This window comes from Strongylocentrotus purpuratus, unplaced genomic scaffold, assembly GCF_000002235.5.
Source record: "Strongylocentrotus purpuratus isolate Spur 01 unplaced genomic scaffold, Spur_5.0 spur5_scaffold_14, whole genome shotgun sequence".
NCBI classification, from domain to species: Eukaryota; Metazoa; Echinodermata; class Echinoidea; order Camarodonta; family Strongylocentrotidae; genus Strongylocentrotus; species Strongylocentrotus purpuratus.
This window is the reverse complement of record NW_022145599.1, coordinates 4,909,616-4,933,418: the sequence shown is the minus strand read 5'-3', so window position 1 is coordinate 4,933,418 and position 23,803 is coordinate 4,909,616. Positions and strand designations below refer to the sequence as shown.

At 39.4% G+C, this 23,803-nt stretch overlaps 2 protein-coding genes across 2 annotated transcripts; one reads left to right on the top strand and one right to left on the bottom strand.

The window, feature by feature from the left end:
• Positions 1-5,110: 5,110 nt before the first annotated feature.
• LOC115923708 (craniofacial development protein 2-like) lies at positions 5,111-5,908 on the bottom strand. The gene has a single exon (XM_030984951.1). The coding sequence runs from the start codon at positions 5,906-5,908 to the stop codon at positions 5,111-5,113; it is 798 nt and encodes a 265-aa protein (XP_030840811.1).
• A 285-nt stretch (positions 5,909-6,193) lies between these two features.
• On the top strand, positions 6,194-8,060 carry LOC105442052 (L-rhamnose-binding lectin CSL3-like). Its single transcript, XM_011673816.2, has 3 exons — positions 6,194-6,296; positions 6,516-6,818; positions 7,688-8,060. Exons 1-3 carry the CDS (start codon positions 6,194-6,196, stop codon positions 7,978-7,980), a joined length of 699 nt encoding a protein of 232 aa, XP_011672118.2. The 3' UTR covers positions 7,981-8,060.
• The last annotated feature ends 15,743 nt before the right edge of the window (positions 8,061-23,803 follow it).

The window sequence follows — 23,803 nt, the reverse complement described above, 5'->3', positions numbered from 1 at the left end:
AGAGAACGAGTGGCTGATAATGTCGAAATGAGAAGAACATTACCGAACAACAATTATACCAAGTAAAACTTTTGATTGTAAATCCCTGTTGCATCAAACTGATTGATACAAAAATTGTTTATTATGCTATATTGACGGTACTATTATACGTCGGATATTATACTTTAGCCCAAAGATATAAACAAAACAAAACAAAAAAATGGAAAGAAAAAATGTGGGCTTGAGGGGGGGGGGGGGGGGGGGGGGGGTCAGTGAGAAAAATAACATAGTAATAAATACAGTACAGACTACGTCCAACTTTCTATCTCCCCCCGCCCCCCCCCCCCTCTCTCTCTGTCTCTGTCTCTCCCTGTCCGTCTGTCTCTCTGTCTATGTCGTTTTCCATCTTCATCTTCATAATGTTGTCTATTCCGCCATTTGCATGTATGCCGACATCATCCCTTCCTTGAGATTAATTATTATAACATATCCTTGATGTTATACGTCGGACATTATACTTTAGCAAAAAGATATAATCAAACAAAAAGGAGACAAAATAAAGAAGAAAAAAAATCAGAGTTGGGGGGGGGGGGGGGGGTGACCGGAGAGACAAATATCATTAAATATCATTGTACGCATATTTTATTTGTTTTGTATGTAATGGAAAGAGATAATTAAATGACAGAGATTAGAACAAAATCATAATTCATCACAATCATCTCTCTCTCTCTCTCTCTCTTTCTATCTATTTATCTATCTTTCTCTGTCTGTCTCTGTCTGTCTGTCTCTATCCTCCCCCTTCCCTCTCTGAATACGTCAGGAATTTCGTGAAATTGGAATTGTGCTTCAGTGTATTTTATTTCCGTATCGCGTTGTTGTGTTTGTTTTTTGTTTTTTGAAAGGGTGCGGCTAATAAGGAGTTAATCGCAGTAGTATTGGTAGTCTTTTATTTATTCGAAAATAAATGATATTGAAAATATAGTAATTCATTATATTACGGAACAATAAAGAAAGAAGTGCAAACAACGTGATAATTCACTTTATTTGTCTTCGTCTCCATCTGTGTCCTTGTTCAACCTATCGTGTCAATAAAACTTAGATAATCCTCGTTTCATGATCAGTTCTGTAGATGGCATGTACATGCATACATGATAATGATAATGATGATGATGATGATGATGATGTAGATGATGCTTACAATATTGTAATAAAATAGTAATAATAATAATAACAATTATTTTCTTCATCTCGCACTCGCTTTTCTTCATTGCCAGAAAACTTGTTTTATGTTGCCTTGCATTTTTTCAACAATGGTAGCATCTTTGCCCGGGAAAAGTCTCATATTCGTGGCTTTACTGCCGGAGTTGCTCAAGACAAGAGTAATATTCCGTAGGGAGAGAGAGGAAGAGTAAGGGGTCGTTTTTCAGAACATAATATTTGAACATTTCATATGCCCGCTCAAGCCAAGACCGGCTTTAGGTTGATCAAGATATTTTACTTCAACCTGCTCTAAAACTGTTACATGCCCTCGTAAAGGTGTATAAGTTAGAGTGGTTGTTTGTATTGTAATGTAAATTGACCTATTTACGCCTACATCCTCTTCTTTCAAAACGGCAATCTTCCAGAGTAGTTACTTCTTTACATTCTTTTGTTCCCCCTTAGCGTGGGGCAGCTGAGGGAGCCTGGATAAGCCTTTCATAAAAGAGGAGGTCCATACATGAATGATTCGCTAAATTGGTCAAGTTGATAACATGAAAAGCGTATTGTCATGTAAATACAATGACGTAAAAGATAGCTGTGGAGTCAAAACTTTTGAGACGACAGGCTTTATAGATAACTTATGGAAATATCATCGAATGTCGTTGTTTCATATTCTTCATTTTCTACGTCCGATGAATACTCTTCTTCGCTTGATAAGTCCATTTGTATCATATTCATTTTCTGAGTCCGAGTCAAGGATCGCTTCTCGAGCATCTTCAACGCTAAAAATAGGCTTTCTCCGATGACGAGACATTTTGAGAAACTATCTTACATAGATAAAGAGCAGTTATAAGCAAATAATTGAGAACTAATTTGTGCAACCAACTATCATGAAAATCAAAAAGCTTAACTAAATAGTAAAACTCCGACACTTTATAGCACGATAAGTAAATAATAGCCGACAACCTTGAAACGAAACAATGGGATGGACTATATCGAGACTAGCTAATCTCCCCAATAATAGGTCGGCCCGGTACCCTGTATACGTATGCATGAGTAAACTGAACTGAGAGCGCTAGGTCGAACGAGACTGTAATATACTATAAGCTTTTCAATAATCGGCCCGTTACCATGAATAGGCGTCAATGACCATATAAGGCCAAGGCTCATGCATTGAACGGTGTATCCGCCCGTGCCGAGTACAAAGGTATCCAGAGCGAATGTGGAATTCGCTGCTTGCAAAATCATTATGTCCGGCTTACACAGTCCTAGGCATAGTAGACCCAGCTAGCTAGCAGCAGCGAATCCGAAAATCTATGAAAATAACGTAAACTGACTTGCATGTGTTCTATACGAATATCCTGAAAGAGGACTCGTGCATTCTCATGCTAAACTTGTAATAAAACAAAAATTACGCATCTACAGTCGGTAAAAAATGAGATGCATGTAACCAAAGGTTCAAGGTTTGTATACAGGTAGTTTATATTGTATTTAGAAGGTGAATAGATGTACTTTTCTGCAATAAAAGAAGCCCTTGCTCGGACCCGAGAAATCTCGGTTCCCGTTTGTGAGTACGTACCTCGGGACCCGAGAAATCTCGGTTCCCGAGTTGAACGGGTTAAAAGTCCTTTTTTTTTCCTTGAAATTTTGCAGTGACATGCCGAGTTCCAATACGCAGGGCACCTCTTGGCCGGATTTTTGAAATTGGTCAAGGGGGCCATTTAAGACGCCATTTTGTCCTATACATCTATTTTACATCACGTGTTTCGATAGGATTATCATAGATACAGATCCTGCACGTTTTCCGCCCATTCATTACACGCATTGTCTATGGGGCATATCGGGTTCACGCTTTTGGCCCCCAGAACGAACTTGATTGCAATGTCAAACATGCACCAAATCCCATTGGTTTGTGCACGCAGTGCTGGCGAGCCCTTTCTAGGTTCTTTCCCCTATCCCAATTTCTTTCAAACTTCGTAGGCATAGTACCATCCCATCAAGGTCACTGTTGATGCCTTTCTTTCGCCCTACCTATCTCCAATATCACAGAAGCTACAGACTTCGTACAAATTGCTCTGGATAGTCCGAGAGAAGCTCTTTCGTTTGACACGTAGAAACACGGCGTCATTGCACGCACATCGTTCTGACACGATTGCATTTCTAGTTGCAATGACGACCTTCGTCATTGCCTTGTTTTCGTTCACATTCTGCCCCATTAATATTTTCCTTTTCCTTGTTTTCCTTATCGTCCAGAAATCCCATTCGTTTTGCACGTAGTGTTTGTTATTCCTAGTTAGGTGCTTTCCTCATGTCCTTTTCCTTTCAAATTTCATAGGCATAGTCTCTAACATCTCATCAAGGTCACTACATTCTTCGATTTTCAAAATCACTCATGCATAACCGTCCAGGCGCCATTTTGTCCGTTTCTGGTCCATTTTAAGGCCTTTCTTTCTTCCTTCCTCTCTCCACTATCCTAGATCCTACAAACTTCTAACAAATTCCTCTAGATAGTCTAAGAGATGTTCTTTCATCTACGACGTATAATTTGACCTTCAAAATGCCATCTTCGTACTCAAAATTCAAATCTGAAACTGACTCCGTCAAAAATCTCTCAAATTCTTGAAAAATGGACCCCTAAAAATCTAAAACTGCCATAACTTTCTCATATAAATTCCGTTTTGTGTTTAAATCTCACATTATCCTTATCTCAAAATTGCACTTAGCCATGCCAAATTTCACGCTCCAACGGCTTTGCACAACATAAATAGCGCCCTCTAAAGTTCTGGGAATTGGCTTTCTCTCTGTGGCCGTATCTCCATAATGGCTTGGCAAACCCGTACCTTTTTTTGGATTTAGATACTTGAAGATATGCCCTTTCCAGCCATATACAAAATTATATACGCTAACACTGACCAAATTTGAGAAAATTGCCCTCCAAATTCGCCATTTTCAAGAAAATTGAGAAATATCTTCAACTTGCCCTAAACCGGTGATCTTTATACCTACATCAATGAAACTTTGCAGACACATGTATCCAAATAGGTGACAACTGTTTGCCAAGTTTGGTAAAATTCGAATATGTCAGCGCAAAGTTATCGCTAAAAATGATGAATTTACTATGCATTACGTAATAGCGCCTTTAATGCGTGCAGTACATTGCAAGCATATGACAATGGTGTCAAACTGATCGCAATGAAGTGCCCTTTCGAATGATACCAAGTATGGTATATGTTCACACAATTTTTTTTGAATAAATCACATTTAAACACGGGTCATTATACGAATTCCGCCGAGTTTCCGCCCAATATTATAACACGTATCGGCTATGGCGTCATTTTTTTCAGACTGCTTTTCGCCCCCTAAACGTCCTTTTTTTTCCTCGAAATTTTGCAGTGGCTTTGCGAGTTGCAATACGCAGGGCACCTCTTGGCCGGATTTTTAAAATTGTTCAAGGGGGTCATTTAAGACGCCATTTTGTCCTATAAATCTATTTTACATCACGTGTTTCGATAGGATTACCACAGAACAAAAGAGAGTTGTTCACAATAACAACCATGAAATTCTCTTTCCAATGATACCAAATACGTCCGATAAAGAGACATAAAGAGAGAGAAAAAACAAACAATTAAAGTCCGGTCATAATACAGATCCTGTTCGTTTTTCCGCCCATGCATTACACGCATTGTCTATGGGGCAAATCGGGTTCACGCTTCTGGACCCCAGAACGATCTTTATTTTTCTGTACATTCTAAGTGGCCAAGTGCAGAGCATCAAGAAGCCGGATTTTTTTTAATCGGTTAAGCATGACATTAAATGCTACTTCATACTCTGCGTAACTACTAACTAGTCCGAAAGATGCTCTTTCGTTTGACACGTAGAAACATGGCGTCATTGCACGCACATCGTTGTGACACGATTGCATTTCTAGTTTTTATGTGTTTTCATCTTTCAGTTTCGACACATCGTATCTCTTCATTACGTTCTGTTTGGGTTTAGTTTTGAATCGTAGCTTGAAGTTGCAGATAACCAGTTGGTGATCTGAGGCCACATCAGCACTTGGAAAACTTCTACCGCATTGGACGCTTGATTTCCATTTGTTGTTCACCATGACAAAGTCTATCTTGTTTTTGGTTCTCCCGTCCGGCGACTCCCATGTCCATTCCCGACTTGCATTCTTCTGTTTGAACATGGTATTTGCAATAGCTAGATTGTTGGCCATGCAAAAGTTCAAAAGCTTTTCTCCTCTGTTGTTCATTTCTCCGTATCCATGATGTCCTATGACGTTCTTCCAGGTGTCCCAGTCTCTCCCTACTTTTGCGATTAAATCACCTTGCACTATCAGTATATCCTTGTTAGGAGTGTCATCTATTGTTTGTTGAAGCTGGTCATAAAATGTGTCTATCATTTCCTCTCTGTCTGCCATGTTCGGTGCATAAACCTGGATTATTGTTAAGGCTCCAACCTGTGTTTGGAATCTGGCCGAGATCAGTCTAGGGGATATGGTGTTATATCCCAGGAGTGCTTTTTGTGCTTGTTTGTTGAGGATCAGAGCGACGCCTCTCCTGTGTACATCTTCCTCGCTAGCACACAGTACTTTGTATCCTCTCTCGGTGAAATCTGATTCTTTCCAGTGAGACGTCTCTGAGACTCCAATTCCCACTCGAATTTTTCCAATTGGCTCATTAGAATGTCTAGTTTTCCATCTTGATTTAGAGTACGCACATTCCATGTGCCAATACCTATCAGTTTTTTTTTTATGTTAGTAGAGCCGTTTTTTCTTTGGGGTTATCAACATGATCTCTTCCAACTGGGTTTGGAGATGATGCATCATCATGCACTGCAGTTTGCTGGCCCATCAGTCGAAAGGGCTGGTTAGTATTATCAGGGGCTTTCACCCTGGTGCTATTTAGGCTTTCCATCATTCATGCAGTTTCGCTCATATAGTTACACTAGGCGAATGAGACACTCCTCTCCTAGCCACCCTGGTCTGTCCGCCACCAACTGAACAAGTCAGATGGCTCACAACCCCTACCAGCTTGAGGTAGACCAGGACGTTTACCTTGATCCTCACAAGTTGGTCCTTCCCTCACACTGCATGCGTAGTGCTACCGGGAAGGGTCTCCCTCTTGCGTACCATAATAAAATGGAAGGGTCAAGATTTATAGGGGCCCATAAAGCATTTCGCTTATAATTTTGATAATCACCACATGATGGGTGTGCTTCGATCTACCCCCCCCCTTGTTTCATTTAGTAGTATTTTGTACGATATGTGAGGGTATCACTATCAGTATGTCTTCAACTGTGTTTCTATTTGTTTCTCCTATGTTTCACACTAGTTGTTGTAACAATATGCGAGGGCAGCAAAACAGTCCTGAACTGCACTAACGGCAGGATCAACATCGGCAGCGCCCTCTACGGGAGGACCGAAGCAGATGTTTGTCCACACGACAAGGTTAGCAATACAAATTGCATGGCAGCTGGTGTGTTCGACACCATTTCGTGTTGCACTGGTCTTTCCCAATGTGCTGTGACTGCATCGAGTAGTTTATTTGGCGATGATCCATGTCCAGGCACATATAAATACCTTCAGATCACTTATACGTGCGAACCCGAGGACGACCTTCCCCCACAAACCCTGAGTGAGTATATTACCAGACTCTAAACACGCTTGAATTTAAAAGTCTAGTTCCCAAATAACGCAGTAAAAACCAAAAATGATTTATCAAGAAGAAAATAGTGAAATATTTATGAAGAAATAAATGGTGTATATACAAAAAGACATGTGATTTTTTCTTTATTAATAACGGCGTGGCCAAACTTAAAAAGCTGCGGTCAATCGTTCACACAAACACATAAGTATCATTCTTTGTATTTATCACTTTCAATTTACCACTCAAATGCAAAATTTACCATCGGCATCGAAGATCGTGTTATTTGACAAGCAGGGGGATTTTCTCATTGGGGTAATGTGTTATAACCGCTTGTGATTTCTCGCAGAGACGCGGAAGCATAATCACTCAATGCTGTGATTTGTTCATGCTGATTAAAAGATAAGCAGATCGGCATATGGAATGAAAAGGTCGCCGTGTTTTCATATGCGCTAGCCTGTTGATGGGGGAAGCAGTGCATTCCATAAGACCATTCGGCCTTGAAAGCATGCACAGGCCATTTTTAACAATAACTGTACTGTTTTTATGACAAGCCAAATGCGCAGTTATTATTATTTTTTTTAACTAAGTTCATCGCCGGTAAACTCAGTTTCTTTTTTAAACGAAAACTTTGCATAAGTTAATTATGTACTGATAAACTTTATTTTTTTGCGATAAAGATTGATTTTCGCTGGAGAAACTGACTTGTCGCTCATAAACAATTTTTAAAATGAAAAAACCGAGCTTACATTGATCCAGAGTTTCTAACGGAAGACGAAGTCGTTGAATTGAACTTTTCTTAAATTATTAGGCATTTAAGCTTGCCAATGACCATATTCTTCTCATTTGATCCAATACAGTAAGCATCGACATATGTGAGGGAAAGGACGAACCAAGGATCACCTGCTCGGCTGGACAGACCATCAGCATTTGCTCGTCCATCTATGGCCAAAGTGACACAACAACTTGCGCGAAAACCCGGCCGGCGACAACGTCCAATGTGGACTGCATGTCACTGAATCCCTTATACGTAAGGACGACTTGCCAAGGGGAGCAGAGTTGCACTGTTAACGCCGTAAATAGTGTCCTAGGTGGCGATCCCTGCCGTGGTACCTATAAGTATCTACACATCGATTATAGATGTGTCGCGTAGTGATGACACCTGTTTCTCTCTTCCTCTTTCTATTTCTCTCTCTCTGCCTCCCTCTCTCTATGCCTCTTTCTTCTGTTTTTCTGCTTTTCTGTAAGTAGTGTCCTAGGTGCAGGGGCGGTGATCCCGGGAGGACGGGGGGGACTCGTCCCCCCTCGATTTTTGTAGGTCGATTTTTGTAGGTCGTCCCGCCCGGAAAATATGAAAAAGTGCAAAAAAATAATGTACAGCAAGTACTGACTAAAGACTGCTATTAGGCTTTGGAGGGCCCAAGAGCTAGTGCGGCGTTTAGACAAATACAAATGCAAAAATCTTCTGGCTCGGGAGCTCTGCTCCCTCGCATAATATCCTTCAAAATGTACAAGTAAATATTGTAGAAAAGTGAAGTGTGAAAAAAGTTTGTTTTCATACTATAGTTTTGTTAAGGAATATAATTTTGTAATACAACAAAACTTCAAAACCTGTGAGGGGGTAGTCACTTTCGTCAACTTCACCCCTCTCGCTCACTCAATCGGGCGTGGTTTATTTCTAATTCCATACCAATTACAAATGTTGCTGAAATGGCGTTGCTTTTGGGGGTTTCGCCCCTTAGACCCCAACAAGGGCCCTAAGGCGGCCCCTGGATGCTCATTTGATCGTATTTTAATGCCTAAAACCGCTGAGCTTCTGGGGGCTTCGCCCCCTGGACCCCACTCCGATTAGTGACCTGCATACAAGTGTCACAAATAAGGTATCAAAATAATGCTCATCTGACCCTTATTAAATGCCTAAAACTCTGAGCTCCATGGGGCTCCGCCCCTTGACCCCCGCCAGGGCTTTGACCTGGACCCTGCGCCAATTTACGCCCCACCTGCCTTGCTCTATCTGATCGAAAATACTTGAGCCCCCTCCCCCTCCCACTTTGAAAAAACGTTCCACGGGGCCTGCATGTAACATATAAGGGCGGTGGTGATGCAGATTTCCCACCTCACTCCTCCCTCGTTTCTCGCATTTCGTCCCCGACCCCCCCCCCCCCCCCCCCCCGTTCATGGAAAGAAATCGCCGCCCCTGTCTAGGTGGCGATCCCTGCCATGGTACCTATAAGTATCTACACATCGATTATAGATGTGTCGCGTAGTGATGACACCTGTTTCTCTCTTCCTCTTTCTTTTTCTCTCTCTCTGTCTCCCTCTATCTATGTCTCTTTCTTCTGCTTTTCTTCTCTGTTTGTTGAATTAGTTTATTTGTTTCTTTGCTTTATATATGTCCTTCATCTTGAAGGTTGATCATCTAGCATATAAGTATTGGTGTGTACTGCAAGGTTCTGGAATCATCAAAATGATAAGAAATTTGGCCCTGTCTTCGTAAAGTTACAAGCACTGTACACAGAAAGATGTATATGGGACTATACGCACACGTGTGCGACACGTGCGTTTATCTCTCACAGACCATAGACAAACTAATTTACCAAATATATCAATTAGTAGGCGGTTTCCCTGCAAATTTTTTATCATCATGTATTAGTCAAAACATATTCTTTCACATAATTGGTAATAAGAGCTTCCATTTCTCTTTTTGAAATTGGGGCGTTTCCAATATTGGTCTTTACCTTTAAGAGAGGGGGCAAGTTGGATTTCATTATGAAGGGAGTTCCAAAATTAGGGGGCTGTATAAATAAACGTGTTTTTAGCTAGAAGGGTTCTCAGCAGAGGTAGATGAAAGTCATTACAATGCTTTCGTAATATACTATAAGGTTCTGTTTAACATAGTTTGGTGTATATTGCCCCACACCAGGAGTCCATAATCTAGATATGGTAAGACCAGAGAGGAATAAAGCGTAAGTAAGGAAGATGAGTTTTTAATCTATTCATGACACCAATATTACGAGAAATAGTTTTACAGATGTTGTCAATATGATACTTCCATGAGAGTTTATTGTCGACTGTTACGCCCAAAAATTTCGCTAACGGAAAGTCATTTAATTCAATGTTGTTTGGCAGTGAGCCTATAGTATTACTAAACAAATATATTTAGATTTTGGGAGATTAAGTGAAAGTTTGTTTGCTCTAATCCATTTTAGAATCTTACATAGTTCAGAATAAAACGTTTTCATAAGAGTGTATGGATTGTTGTGGGAAAAGAACAGATTCGTGTCGTCAGCAAAAAAAAACACGATCAAATATGAGATGATCTGCAGAAATCATTTATATATGAAATGAATAAAACTGGACCTACATGTAGCAGGCCTTCCCGGGGAACACCAAAGCTAACGTTACATAAATCTGATGAACAATTGTTTAAAAAGACATAAGGTTTTCTGTTAGAAAGAAGGCTTCCTGTTAGAAAGATTATCTTTCTAACAGAAAGCCTTATGTCTTTTTAAACGATTATTACTTTATAAACTTTCCCATTACCTTGTACTTTGGAGTGGTTCAGGAACTATCATAGTTCCTGAACAACTCAAAAGTACAAGTTAATGGGAAAGTTTATAAAGTAATGTATCGTGGTTTATTGTGTCAAAGGCCTTGGAGAAGTCCAGGAAATTACCAACAATATTTTGGCAATAGCATGAGCTACTTTCTCTACAAAAGATAATAAAGCATGAATGGTACACTCTAAAAACTGAAATGATAAATGTCAATTTAAAAGGGCCGAGGAGCGACCACTCTTTCAAAATGTCAGATTGTTTCTTTTAACCTGCTAGATTCAACCTTTATAATGTTGGATCCAGCATGTTCAAAGTGTTAATCTACCATTTTGAAAGAGTGGTCACTCCTCGGCCCTTTTAAATGGTTATTTAACATTTCAGTTTTTAGAGTGTACTATGCTTTTCCCTAAAACCAAATTGAAAGTTGGAAAAAAAACATGGTCTTTTAGGAAGGCAAGTGTTCTAATATATATGATTTTCTCCAAGATCTTGGAGAAAGGAGATAACAAAGAGATTGGTCGATAGTTGTTTACATTTAGTTTGTCCTGTTTATTAAATAAAGCAATTTTCATAGAGTTGGGAATTTTCCAATGTAGCAAAGACAAATTAAATGTATGAACCAGGGGATCTATTATAAATGGAATAATGGCTTTAAGGATAACATTATTGATTCAATCGTAGCCAGAACTTGTCTTATTGTCTAGGTTTGAAACAATGTCTATAATTTCATGGGTATATGTCAGAGTAAAAAATATAGAACTCTAGTTAGCTAGAGCAAGAAAATCTGTAAAATGTTTATTGGAAGGAGGTATATTTTTCGCAAGATTATCCCCTATGGAGGAAAGTGGGTATTAAATATATCATTAGCAATGTTTACGGGCTCCTGTACAATTCCATCATTAGGTTTGATTTCCGTTATAAGAGCTTTATTGTTTGCCACATCCATTGTTTTTTTCCAGGACTTTTCAAGTGTTTTTCATATCATGTTTATGTAGTTCAAGTTGGTTTATAAAGTACTTTTTCTTTTCTAAACGTATGATTTTAGTCAAAGTATTTTTGTAGGATGTATATTTGTAGGATGTATATTTATGTTTAGTTTTGCCTGTACCTTTTGATTTATACTTATAATAAAGTTTTATTTCTTCCAGATTTATAGAGGGGAGTAGAGACTTATGATATCCATGGAAGTCTCTTGGACTTTTTATAATTTCTATTATTGTCTCATTGTTAGGGAATAAACGAATCTAGCTGGGTGTTCAAAATGTGACAAAACAGATCTTACGAAAATTCCACATCATCTTTATCAAAAACACATGACCAATCCACATTTTCAAGACCATAGCACTTAAACGGGTTAAGTTCGCGTTGTTAACTTTAAGTCTTAGAAGGCGGGGACCATGATTATTAAGTGACTGGGATACAGTGTAGTACGTCAAAATGGGATACCGGTAGTGATCGGTTGCATCAGAAAGAATGATTGTATGAATCAGGATGAGGAGTAACGTTGGAGAAAATATTGTCTATTAAACTGGCAGACAGATTTGCTACGCAAGTGGGTTTAGAAACAAGCGGCACGGAAGGAGGCAAATAAGAAAGTTTCCATGAGCTCATGGGCGATATTGTTAGTGGCACATTTGAGTATATGTATGTTGAAGTCCCCCATAAAAAACAGTCCTTATCATTAAATGTTGTACTTCGAAGCAAGTCGGACAAATGTACCAGTATAGGATTTCCCGGCCAAATTCGCGTGTTTGTCATTCGAATTCATTTACTTTGCATTTACGTTAGCGCAGATCGGCTTTGCCATGCCAATTATCATTCAATTTTTCAGTTTTTGTATTCAATTTAGGATTTTGGTCGAAGGGTTTGATAGATCTGTCATTCAATTTAGAAACTGCTCAACTAGCATTCAAATTAATATTCGCTTGTCGAAACGTAATTTTTATCATTCAAATTAACACCTGTCATTCGTATTCGTAATATTTTTATTCAGGTTAAGAATGTTAGGGGAAGAATTGCAACAAACTTTTACAGTTTTTAAATAATGCAGTTAAAATGCATGATTTGCCATTGGGGTCTAAGCTGTTATTCCATATATTTATTTTCAGGACAATGCAGATGGGTGTAGTCAGACATAAAGTAAAGAAGGGGCGAAATCAAGGGATATGGCATGTTTATATACCCGGGAAAGGGGGGGGGGGGTACCCTGAATCGCCCCTTTTGACTACAGACTCGGAATTTTACAAAAGTAATTCACATCGTCTCTTATACCCAGCACACCCCTCTGTTTTTCTTACACTCTAAAAAAAGATACCCAATATTGGGTAAAATTTTACACTTTACGAGAGTAAAAAGGGAACATGCATGTTTGTTGGGTAAAATTTGACACAGGGGTGGTTGGGTACAAATTCACCCAGAAAATGTTTACTATATATTTTATTCAACTGATGTGCGATAATTATGTTTGACCCAATGTAAAAGGTAAAATGTTACCCAACGACAACCATGTTCCCTTTTTGACACAACATTAGGTAGTTCTTACCCAACTCATCCTGGGTACTCGTTTACTTTGTTGTTTTACCCACATTTTTTTTACCCAAAAGTTGGGTAAAGTTTTAACCCAATCTTATTGAATGATTATTTTTTTTACACAGATTTGGGTAAAATATGAAAAATTTGTCCGAGGAGTTGGCTGGAAAGGTACATGTTATATGTATTACACAATATTAGGGGAATAACATGTTGTCCAGAATTATGTGGAATTTCATGTCCATAAATATTGAGAAGATTTACATGCATACATGCAAATAAATGATGCGGAAAGACACAAGTGCATACCCTATGATAGTAGTCTATTTCGAACAAAGTCGTCCATCTTCTGTCGATCTTGAACACTATTAAGAAGTCGATTAACAGCTGATGTGTAACAACCCACCACGCTAGCGCTTCAATCATAGTTTTTAACATCAGTTGTGTTATAATACCAACGTTTAGGTGTCAAAACTTGTGTTTACCCAACGCGTGGTTCAAATATTAATCTGCATCGTTACTTGCTTACCCGGGTAATGCGCACAGTCGAATTTCAATTTCGAAGGGACTTCGTATTTGCACAAGGTTGGGTAATACTTTACCCAACTTATTTAAACAGCGATTTTGCACAGCAAAGTTTTGCTCTCTATTTTTAGAGTGCACTTGTCCGCCAGCAGATCGATGGCTAAAGACATGGCTAAATAATGAATCATCTTCAAATTGTTGACTCTAGTCCCTACCCCAGTCACAATATTGTACCCTTCTTCCATAATGAAATTATGATGAAATTATGATAAATTTATGATGAAACATAAGACAACCAACTTCCTTACATGAACATTTACAAATTGTGAGACCATCAGGTCCGTAGATGCAAGTCGTTTTTTACTTCTTAACAATTAAACTTAAATGCTGATGAATATTAGATAAATCTAATAAGTATAAGTGTATAAAATAATGCAAGTAAATGAAAAATGATGAAATACCGTACATGAAAAAACGATCTTGAAAGAAAAAGAATGAGCTATAAAAAGTGTGTAATAAACGAGAAATGTATATTGACCATCAATTTAAGTGCACAAAGTGCTAATTTGAATGCTACAAATGAATTAGAATGCTAGAAGTACACCGTCGCGTTGTCAGAAAATCGTGTTGCGCCAAATCGAATGACCAAATAGCGAAAGAAGCACATTGTTCATTAATTTGAATGAAACATACGTAGATTCTAACGAAAATTCCATAGATTTGAAAACTAAAAAAGGGAATATAAACCCGAGATATACCTGACTGCACTAAAACCGTCGAATTTGAACGCAAGACAAATAAATTTGAATGACAAACTCGCGAATTTGGCCGGGAAATCTTATATTATAAAATCATTTCCATGCACTAGAGCTCGGAGGTTGGTAAACAACACCTACTATGACATTCTTATCACCTGGCACTTTAATTTCTAACAAAAAGAGATTCAATGATGTAATTACTAATTGACATATATTGAGAAAATGCGAACTAGTAACACAACCTTTTAAGTATGTATAGAGCGACGCCTCCACATGTTCTTTCTTGCCTGTTTTTTGGAAATAAAATCATAGTTATCAATAGAAAATGGTAGATTTGAATCCTGATGAGCCAGTCAAGTCTCGGTCGAACCTATTACAGAGGTTTGGGTGAGGAATTATTCAAAATTAACAGTAGATCATGAAAGTGTTTGTTTAAGTTCCTTATATTCAAGTGAAGTATAGAGAATGTATTGCGTTTAAAGTTCCTAACTATATCACGAAATTGTGAAACTGTTTTTATGTTTGCTGAAAGAGCTTTGTGCTGGGTCCTGCTGATTAAAATCAAATCGAAGTTCTTCAGAAGAGGAATTGATGCTGTCAGCAATATAATCATCATAGGTACCTGGGAAATTTGGCAATGTTATTTTATTGGAGACTGGAGAGAGAATAGGGTCTATGTAAATCGAGTGGATCGTCATCTGTGAGGGAATTAAAAGCCATCTGATCGTTCAGATCAGCAATATGGGGTTCAGAAGCAATAGCTGAAAAGAAAAAAGCGCATAAAGTATAAAAATCAATAGACCAGTTCACGGTTAGCACATTACTGCAATGACCCCGAATATCCACAGATCTTCAAAACATGAAGAGGTCCCACTTTGTACATTGTGAAATAAATATTCCTACAGCGATGAAGGTGCTATATAACATAGCCTTTGTTTTCCCCTTTGAAAGAATACTTCCACCTGTGTATCATGGATCGCACTGAATGTGCAAGAATGAATAACGATTGCATAACTTTCATGAGCACGTATCCAGTATTTCGTCTCCGTGTATTTCACAATTTGTTCTGCAATGACCTTGATCTGCTCATGCTCAGACTGCAACCGTGAACTCGCTTATTGGTGGTGCTCTTAGTATGCAGGTGCAGAAGAAATGAGATAAGGAAATAAAGGAAAGTGGGACAAACATATGCAGCAAGACGATAGATAGAAACAACTGACAAACACAGACACGACGAATAATACAAGGGCACAGTAAGAGAATATCTTGACATGACTTTAAAAAAAACAAGTCGCAGAAATAATTTAAGTATGCTTACATACCATGTGATTTGTGATATTTGAATATATGGTGTTTAGCAATATGATGTAACTTGTGCAGTTAAAAGAAAGAAAAAGGATATAATATCAATTAATTCTTCTGAAAGTTGTGTAATGTCTCAAGTCAGATATTGTGCAGACTCTTGTTGCATTGTTCAAATTATATTTCTTAAATTTGATGTACTGTTTATAGCTTTTTTTATCCAATGATTATTTATTCTATGGAGATCCTAATATCAATTCTAATTAATGATCCTGTAAATTGCTATATAACGGGATGATTGTCATGGTTATGCGTCATGTGATCATGATTTACACACATTCATTCTTATGAATATTTAGTTATTATCTTTGTTCGCATGTGCGGAGTTGCTGCATACAAAAATATTTAGTATTTGATCGCTTTTTGATCCGTTCGTAGCTTGTTTGACATTTATGTATACATTTTATTCATCATATGTTCTTATTCTAATGTTGATCGTAATCTGTTTTAATTATCGATATTTATCGTTCTGTACAAAAATCATGTACACACATGGGTGTCGATCCGTAACTGATACCTATTCATCAGGGGGGAGGATCTATTCATTCATCCCCCCTGATGAATAGGTATTACGTAAGTATCGACACCCATGTGTACACATATGTTCTTCTCCTACTTTCTGTTTACATGCCTTGGTAGCCTAAGAAGTACATTTATATTGATGTCTAAAGAATAAGAGTTTAAAATTGGGAACTTAGAAGAAACATATTTGGTCTTAAGTTTAATGATGGAAATGTTTGTGTAATTTGAGGGTGTTTCTAGTGTCTGACAGTGAAGTCTATAGAAAGTAAACAGGTTTCCTTGCATAATTTGAATACTAGGACACTGCTAACGTTTAAATTTCACAAATAGGATATATGTGACATATTCCTGCAAAGTTCTACAGAATTCATGTTGTCTGCAAATGGGAGATATATGTTACGAACCTTATACATATTCATGTATATTCATTATGCGAATGAGGAGGTTATAAGGAAGTTTGATTAAAAACCCAGCACTGTCATATTAACAGGTATTTTATTGTGTTGTTTCAATACTGTTGCTGCATTTTGTGTGTTGTGAAGTGCAGGAGGGTTGATTAAATAATCTCAAGTCACCTTGTTGTGACACATCAAAATAACAATACATGATATTCTCTTATCATTCTTCACCTACAGTGGTCAAAAGCAGTGCACCTTGGAATGGAATTTTAACAGACAGCCTGTTTTACCCACTGACGGAAGGAAACCCTGGGGAAAGCATACTTTTACATCTGTATTCAAGTGAAATAAAATAAAAATGAACGCATGGATGTGTGGTTGTCCTAGCGGGTAGTTGTCCTAGAGGGTAGTTGTCCTAGGGGGTAGTTGTCCTAGAGGGTGGTTATCCTAGGGGTAGTTGTCCTAGAGGGTGGTTATCCTAGGGGTAGTTGTCCTAGAGGGTGGTTATCCTAGGGTGCCAGGGTAGGTGTCCTGCTGAGCAATATCCTTCAGCAGAGCATGTCCAAATCAAGTAATAAAATACTGTGAACAGGGGCGTCGCTAAAGGGGGGGGGTGTAGTGTTTCCTTCCCCCCTCATCTGTCGGGGGGGTGGGAAAAGTGGGAGAGAAAGAATGAGAGGAAAATTAAGGGACCGAATTAAAAATTAAAGGAAAGAAAGAGAAAAAAGAGAGGAAAGAAAGGAAAACAGAAGAAAAGGAGGAAAACAGAAGAAAAGGGGGAGATGAAAGAGATCAGGACTAGCCGGTATCAAAATTCTGCTGGTCCTTCTCTTGTTTGTACAATTAAAGGGATAGTTGAGTTCTGTTTTCAGACCACAAATGCCTTCAAAGTGCATGGTTATTGCTCTTATTCTTATCTATGACATTTCTAATGCCCTTTTAGGACCTAAAATTGCTAAGAAGGCAATTTTAGACCCCAAAATGTGTAAAATTGGCCAATACGATCATACCAATTAAGCTCCACTTTAAAAAAAAAAAACGGTGACCGTTAATTAAATGATAATAACAATAACAATACATGGGCTGGCTGGTTGTGCGTAATAATAACCGACACGAAAAAGCCAACATCGGCATTGGCTGAAATACAACGTAAAAGGCGCTATTTAGTTTTTTTCAACGGCTTTTTCAAATTATCGAATATTTGTGGTGGTACACAAATATTAGAAATCGTTGTACAAAGATGATTTTGTCTAATTGTACGTTTCAAATTCGACACTCAGTTTTGCCTTATCTCACACAAAAAAAAAAAATGGTGTAGCGCCCTCTGCAACAGAACTCAACTATCCCTTTAATAATCCCCCTCCCTATCTCTTTCTCTCCCTCTTTCTCTACCTCTGTCCCTCCCTCCCTCCCCCAGTAAAAACCTGGTCTGAAATGGCCCAATTAAAATAGGGTTATTTGTTAACACTAACACCGAACTGGAAATCATCATTTGCTTTATAATCCCTAGGAGCTAGTGTTAGTGAAAAGGCGTTTGTACGTAAAATATTAACACCAGCCACAAAGGTCGGTTCAGCAGACGACAACTGTGCAAGATCGATAACACTAGCTACCGAAGGTTGACGATATTCAGAGGTCAAAGTGTTTATTAAGCACTAACACCAGCCATAAACACCAACTTAAAATCACTCATTGTCACCAGCACGGGTGAACGTTCTTAAACAAAGAAAGCGTCTGAAAGAGTCTTGACCTGACCCGGAAGCGATGGTTCGTTTACTCGCGCTTGCGCAGATCCTATCCATGAACTGGCTATTAACTACGATTAGCTAAAAAGGGATTACAAATCAGACTTTTAGGCCCGAATTCACAAAGGAGGTTTGTCGACAAACCTCTTTTCGTTATTTACAAACCAGGTTTGTAAAAAACGCATCAAAACGCGTCTTATGACGTACATAAACCTCGGTTTGTCGACAAACCTCCTTTGTGAATTCGGGCCTAAATGTTTTATATTTATATAGATATATATATATAAAACCAATTGGTTTTGCCCATGCTGTAAGCTACTAAAATCAATGAAAAAATAGGGATCTGACAATTTATTCATAAGTCTCTTAAACTTTGAAGTTCATTGAGCTGGAGTATAAGGCATGTATTTATTTTCTTAAATTGTTTTCAAACTTCAAGAAAATATAAAACTCATTCAAATATTTGTTTTCTGTGTTTATTTATTCATTCCATCAAGATTCATGATTCAACTCTTCCAATAAGATACAGTATGCCTTACCTCTCAACATTTCCTTTTGCACACCCACTTCTGCCATATGATTCATAAAAACAATATCTGGGGGCCTCGTATGGAAAAGGGACAGTGCACAAACAAGCTTATGAAAGATGATATTAGATATTGTTCATTCATTGAATTCATTCTGCAAGAGAGACATACACTGTTGGTCATAATGGTGGAATAATTATTTTTACCCCAATTTATTGAATGATTTTGACAATGATTTATTCCTAATAGATCTAGATAATAGCATGCATTCTCAGATTTTATTGAATGATAATTGGGGAGTGTTTGTTTTGCGTGATTGCTGAAGCATGTGTGTGCTACAATGCTAATCAACTAGGAGACCTACGTCCTTAAGTCATAACTGACAGTAATGGGGATTAATACCTCATAAAAGGGCACTAAAATAGCACATCGACACCGTTTTGATCCTGGGGGCTCACAGTAACGAGGCTATTGCTTAGCCAATGAATCAGGACTGTACGCAGCGGGCGTTAAGGTACGTCGACGCCCCCACATAACATAAAAACAAAGAAAATGCAATAAATGTTCAATAATTCATTTCATTTTGCCCCGACCCCCAAAATAATCAAATCTTCTATGTGGGCATGCCTTGAACCATAATGCATGCCCCTACAGAGCATTTTTTTTCTTTTAGGGACTGGGGAAAAATGCAATGAATTATTGAAAATGTATTGCATTTTCTTTGTTTGTTTTTTTTTGTTTTTGTGGGGGCGTCGAACTTTCTTGGCTGATGAATAATTCCAAGTTTAGTATCATTATCTATGCAGAGTCTACCTCTTCCTAAATTGCCATTATGTAACAGCTCACCTCTTTTTCAATCAAATCTAAGACTCTCTCCACAAGATCTGTACCACACTGGTCTATCCTGAGCCGTTTGCTGCGGACGTGTATATTGGCAGATTGGAGCTGCTTACTTTTCTCGAAGAAGGCTTTGATCTCTTGTCCAGTAACCCTTGAATTCATCAGGATCCTCAGTTCTCGGTGCTCTGGCAGAAAAAGATTTGCAGTGCACCTTTTAGGTAAATTCAAACAGACGTGGTCCGTATATAACAAATGAAACACCTCCACAACAGGGTCCTAGCAAACAATAAACATGTCCAACACTGCAAAAATATATTTCTTTCCTTTCTGGAGCTGAATTAGGACTAGGTGTTGTGAAGGTGCACTTTTTAATACACAGTAATAAAAATCTTTAATTTTTCCTCTTTTATTTTGTACCAGAGCTCTTTTCCAGTTTACCAGAGCTATTTTTTGAGCTTTCAAGAGCTTAATTGCTCATGCTCTCTCTTTTTCCCTGCTGATATACAACATGGTTATGTGGGGATTTAGATACATGTATTACCTTCTTTGAAAATTCAAATCACGAGTCTACTAGCTGTCAAACTTGCCGATCATATCAGCCACTTCGTACTCATTGTGTTCACGAGTGTGTAATTGTGTGCAATCGATTGCCCTCTCAGCACGTATGCAGCGCTATAGAGGTCAATACGCATTAGCATTGTCTACTAGTAGTAGTACTATGCTTTGCTGGAGTGACCTAGGCTAGGCCCTAGCTTAATTAATAACAGTGGCGGATCCCTGGCTTGAAGTAGGGGGGATGGCCTGTACAATCACCCCCCCCCCTTATATTACAAAAAAAAAAAGGAAGAAGAAGAAGAGAAATTTTTTTAATGTATGTATAACTGTATAGCCTACGCGTATACAGTATGTCACTATCATTAAGAATAGTTGCGCGACGTGCGCGAACAAGCACTTCATAAACTTCAGAATAATAAGAATCCCACTATATACACAAAATGCATTGGGCCGCGCCCCGGCCGGCCGACCACGCAGTCTTTATGCTCCGCTCTCTCGCGCTAGCAATGCAGAACAATTTATCCCGCCCGAGCGATCTATGACCCAGGCGCGGGCCACTCCCCCCCCCCCCCCTGGCATTTTTTTTTTTTTTTTTTTAATAATAAAAAAAAAAAAGTTTTCGGGGTCAAATACAAAAAATAAATGATGCATTCCCCCCCCCACTTAGTGTTATTAAGGGTACGCGTACGCTCGTTCCCTCCCTTTGAAAGCACCCCCCCCCCCACCTTCGCCGGCTTTTCGCTGGCTTTTCCTACCTTGGAGATCCCCCCCCCCCCCCCCCAAAAAAAAAAAAAAAAAAAAAAAAAAAAAATCCGGAACACTGCTAAATGTACCACACCCCCCAAAAAAAAAAATTCAGGTGAGCTCTAGTCGATCACGGGGGACTGGGAGCCAATGCTTTTACTTTTCAAAATGAAATAATCCTGAATGAGCTTTCAAAGCTAGCAGGAATTTCAGGAATTTGATCCCGGGATTTGATCAATTTTTCTAGGATATTCAACATATTTTATAACCTCCTTTTTACATTTCTCAGGAGTCCAAAGAGAGGCAGAAAAAAAACCCACCCCCTTTTTAAAGAAATTAAGAGTCGAGAATAGTACAACGAATCGTCTGTCACGCGGGAGGAAGGGAGGGGGGGGGAGGAAAAAACTGAATTCAGATGAGGATTAAAAGTCGAGAACGGTACAACGAATCGTCTTCTTTCTCTAATGATTTAATGAAACATAAAAGCTTCCGCGCTTCGCGCGGGCGGGAAGGGGGAGAGGACAAAAATTGAATTGAGATGAGGATTGAAAGTCGAGAACGGTATAACGAATCGTCTTCTTTCTCTAATGATTTAATGAAACGTAAAAGCTTCCGCGCTTCACGCGGGAAGGGGAGAGGACAAAAATTGAATTCAGATGAGGATTGAAAGTCGAGAACGGTATAACGAATCGTCTTCTTTCTCTAATGATTTAATGAAACGTAAAAGCTTCCGCGCTTCACGCGGGAGGGGGGAGGGAAAAACTGAATTCAGATGAGGATTAAAAGTCGAGAACGGAACAACGACTCGTCTTCTTTCACTAATGATTTAATGAAACGTAAAAGCTTTCGCGCTTCGCGCGGGAGGGGGGGGGGGGGGACTGAATTCAGGCGAGGATTATTTTCGTGAACGGTACAACAAATCGTCTTCTTTCTCTAATATTGTTTGCCCTTGCCTCCCCCCCCCCCCCCCGTCCCCGCTAAACAAAGAGAGAAGGAAGGAAAAGGAAAAGAGGAGAGCTAAAAGGGAACAAAAAAGAGGAAGAAGAAAAGAAGGGGAGATCAGTCAACAATGTGTGGAGCGGAGTGGGGGCAAAAATGACCTTGCCCCCCCCCCCCCCCAGCAAACCTAAGTGAGAGAGAAGGAAGGGAAGGGAAAGGGAAAGAGGAGAGATAGGGAAAGAACAAACAGAGAATGAAGAAAGGTAAGGGATATCATTTGTAATTTTCTCGTCAACAAGGTGTAAATCGGGGGGGGGGGGGGGCACTGACGTACTGATAGGGGAGGGGGGGGGGGCTTTGGGGAAATCAAATTCAAACGTGTTTTTTTTTCTAATTCCATAACGGTGGTTTACAAATAATGCAGAAATGACATAATTTTCCCCAATTTTTCCTCACTTTTAAGTAAATTGTACTTTTTTATGCGTTTGTTGGAAAATGACAAATTCCTAAATGTATAGCCAGGCAAGAAAATGCTTCTTGAGATGCCTACATGTCAGGGCCCGCGGAACGACGGGGATCGGGATCCTCGAGCCCCCCCCCCCCCCCACCTTTTTTTGAAAAAGTATATTAAAGAGAAATAGAAAGAAAGAGAGCAAGAAAGAAAAAATAGTTAAATGCCAGTGTCACATTATAATGAGGTATCAAAATATGCTCATCTGACCATGATTAAATTAAATGCCTAAAACCACGAGGGCTCTGCCCCCTGGGTTCCACCTAGGGCCCTAAGGTGGGCCATTAGATGCTCATCTGACAGTAATTAAACGCCTAAAACCCCTGAGCTTCCGGGGGCTCTGCCCCCTGACCCCAACCAAGAGCCCTAACGGGCGGGCCTCTTGATACTCATCTGACCGTAATTGAGTGCCTAAAACTCTTGAGATTCCGGGGGCTCCGCCCCCTGAACCCCACGCCAATTAGTGACCTGCCAGTGTCACAATTAGGTATCAAAACAATGCTCATCTGACCTTAATAAAATTCCTAAAACCCCTGAACTTCCGGGGCTCTGCTCCCTGGACCCGCCGAGGGCCCAAAGGCGGACCCCTGAATGCTAATCTGACCGTAAATTATTGCCTTAAACCCCTGAGTTCCGGGGGCAGACAAGGTATCAACATATGTTCATCTGACCGCAGGCGCGTAGCCAGGGGGGAGGGGGGGGGGGCGGTCGGGTGGTCCCCCCAAAAACGCCGGCCAAAAAAGAGAGGAGTGAAAAGGAAAAGGACGTAGGAAGAAAAGGGAGTAGACAAAGAACATTTTTGAAATTCAGACAAAGATTAAGAGTCGAGAACGGTACGAATCGTCTGCTTTCTCTAATGATTTAATGAAACGTAAAAGCTTCCGCGCTTCGCGCGGGAGGTGAGGAAACATAATTCAGACGAGGATTATATTTAGGAACGGTACAACGAATCGTCTTCTTTCTCTAATAATTTATTGAAATGTCAAAGCTTCCGCGCTTCCCGGAGGAGGGAGGGGGAAACTCGCTCCTCCCTGCACCCACCCCCCCCCCAATTACGTCACTGCTGGTCACCATAACGTACCAATATTCAAATTTGGGCCCCCCCCCCTAAGAAATCCTGGATCCGCACCTGGCCTATAGTAAGCAGCTACATGAAGTGTCTAATTAGACCACGCCATGTTCAATTTACACCAAATAATTTCACAGTTAGTTTCAAGTTTTATCTCTCTTGTTGCAAGAAGTTCCTTCTTATAGATATGAACACCCCACTATGGGGTCATTTGGTCGATCCCTCCTCTCAATGTGATCAGTTGAGAAGACCTCGATGATATTGATTACATGACGATAACCGAGATTCTGTTCCAATGACGACGTCCTGATGATGGATTTGCATCAGAAGATGAAAAGATTGCTTTTTGGCCCTTGACAATCTACATCAAGAATATGGAAACTTATCTTCTTAGG

What these genes read in the sequence shown, in the direction of transcription:
- LOC115923708 (XM_030984951.1), bottom strand. Translation starts at nt 5,908, where the DNA reads ATGGAATGTGCGTACTCTAAATCAAGATGGAAAACTAGACATTCTAAT.
- LOC105442052 (XM_011673816.2), top strand. Translation starts at nt 6,194, where the DNA reads ATGGCTCACAACCCCTACCAGCTTGAGGTAGACCAGGACGTTTACCTT. An exon ending in GCGTAGTGCTACCGGGAAGG is followed by an intron (nt 6,297 to 6,515) that starts GTCTCCCTCTTG and finishes GTTTCACACTAG; the next exon opens with TTGTTGTAACAATATGCGAG. An exon ending in CCTTCCCCCACAAACCCTGA is followed by an intron (nt 6,819 to 7,687) that starts GTGAGTATATTA and finishes GATCCAATACAG; the next exon opens with TAAGCATCGACATATGTGAG.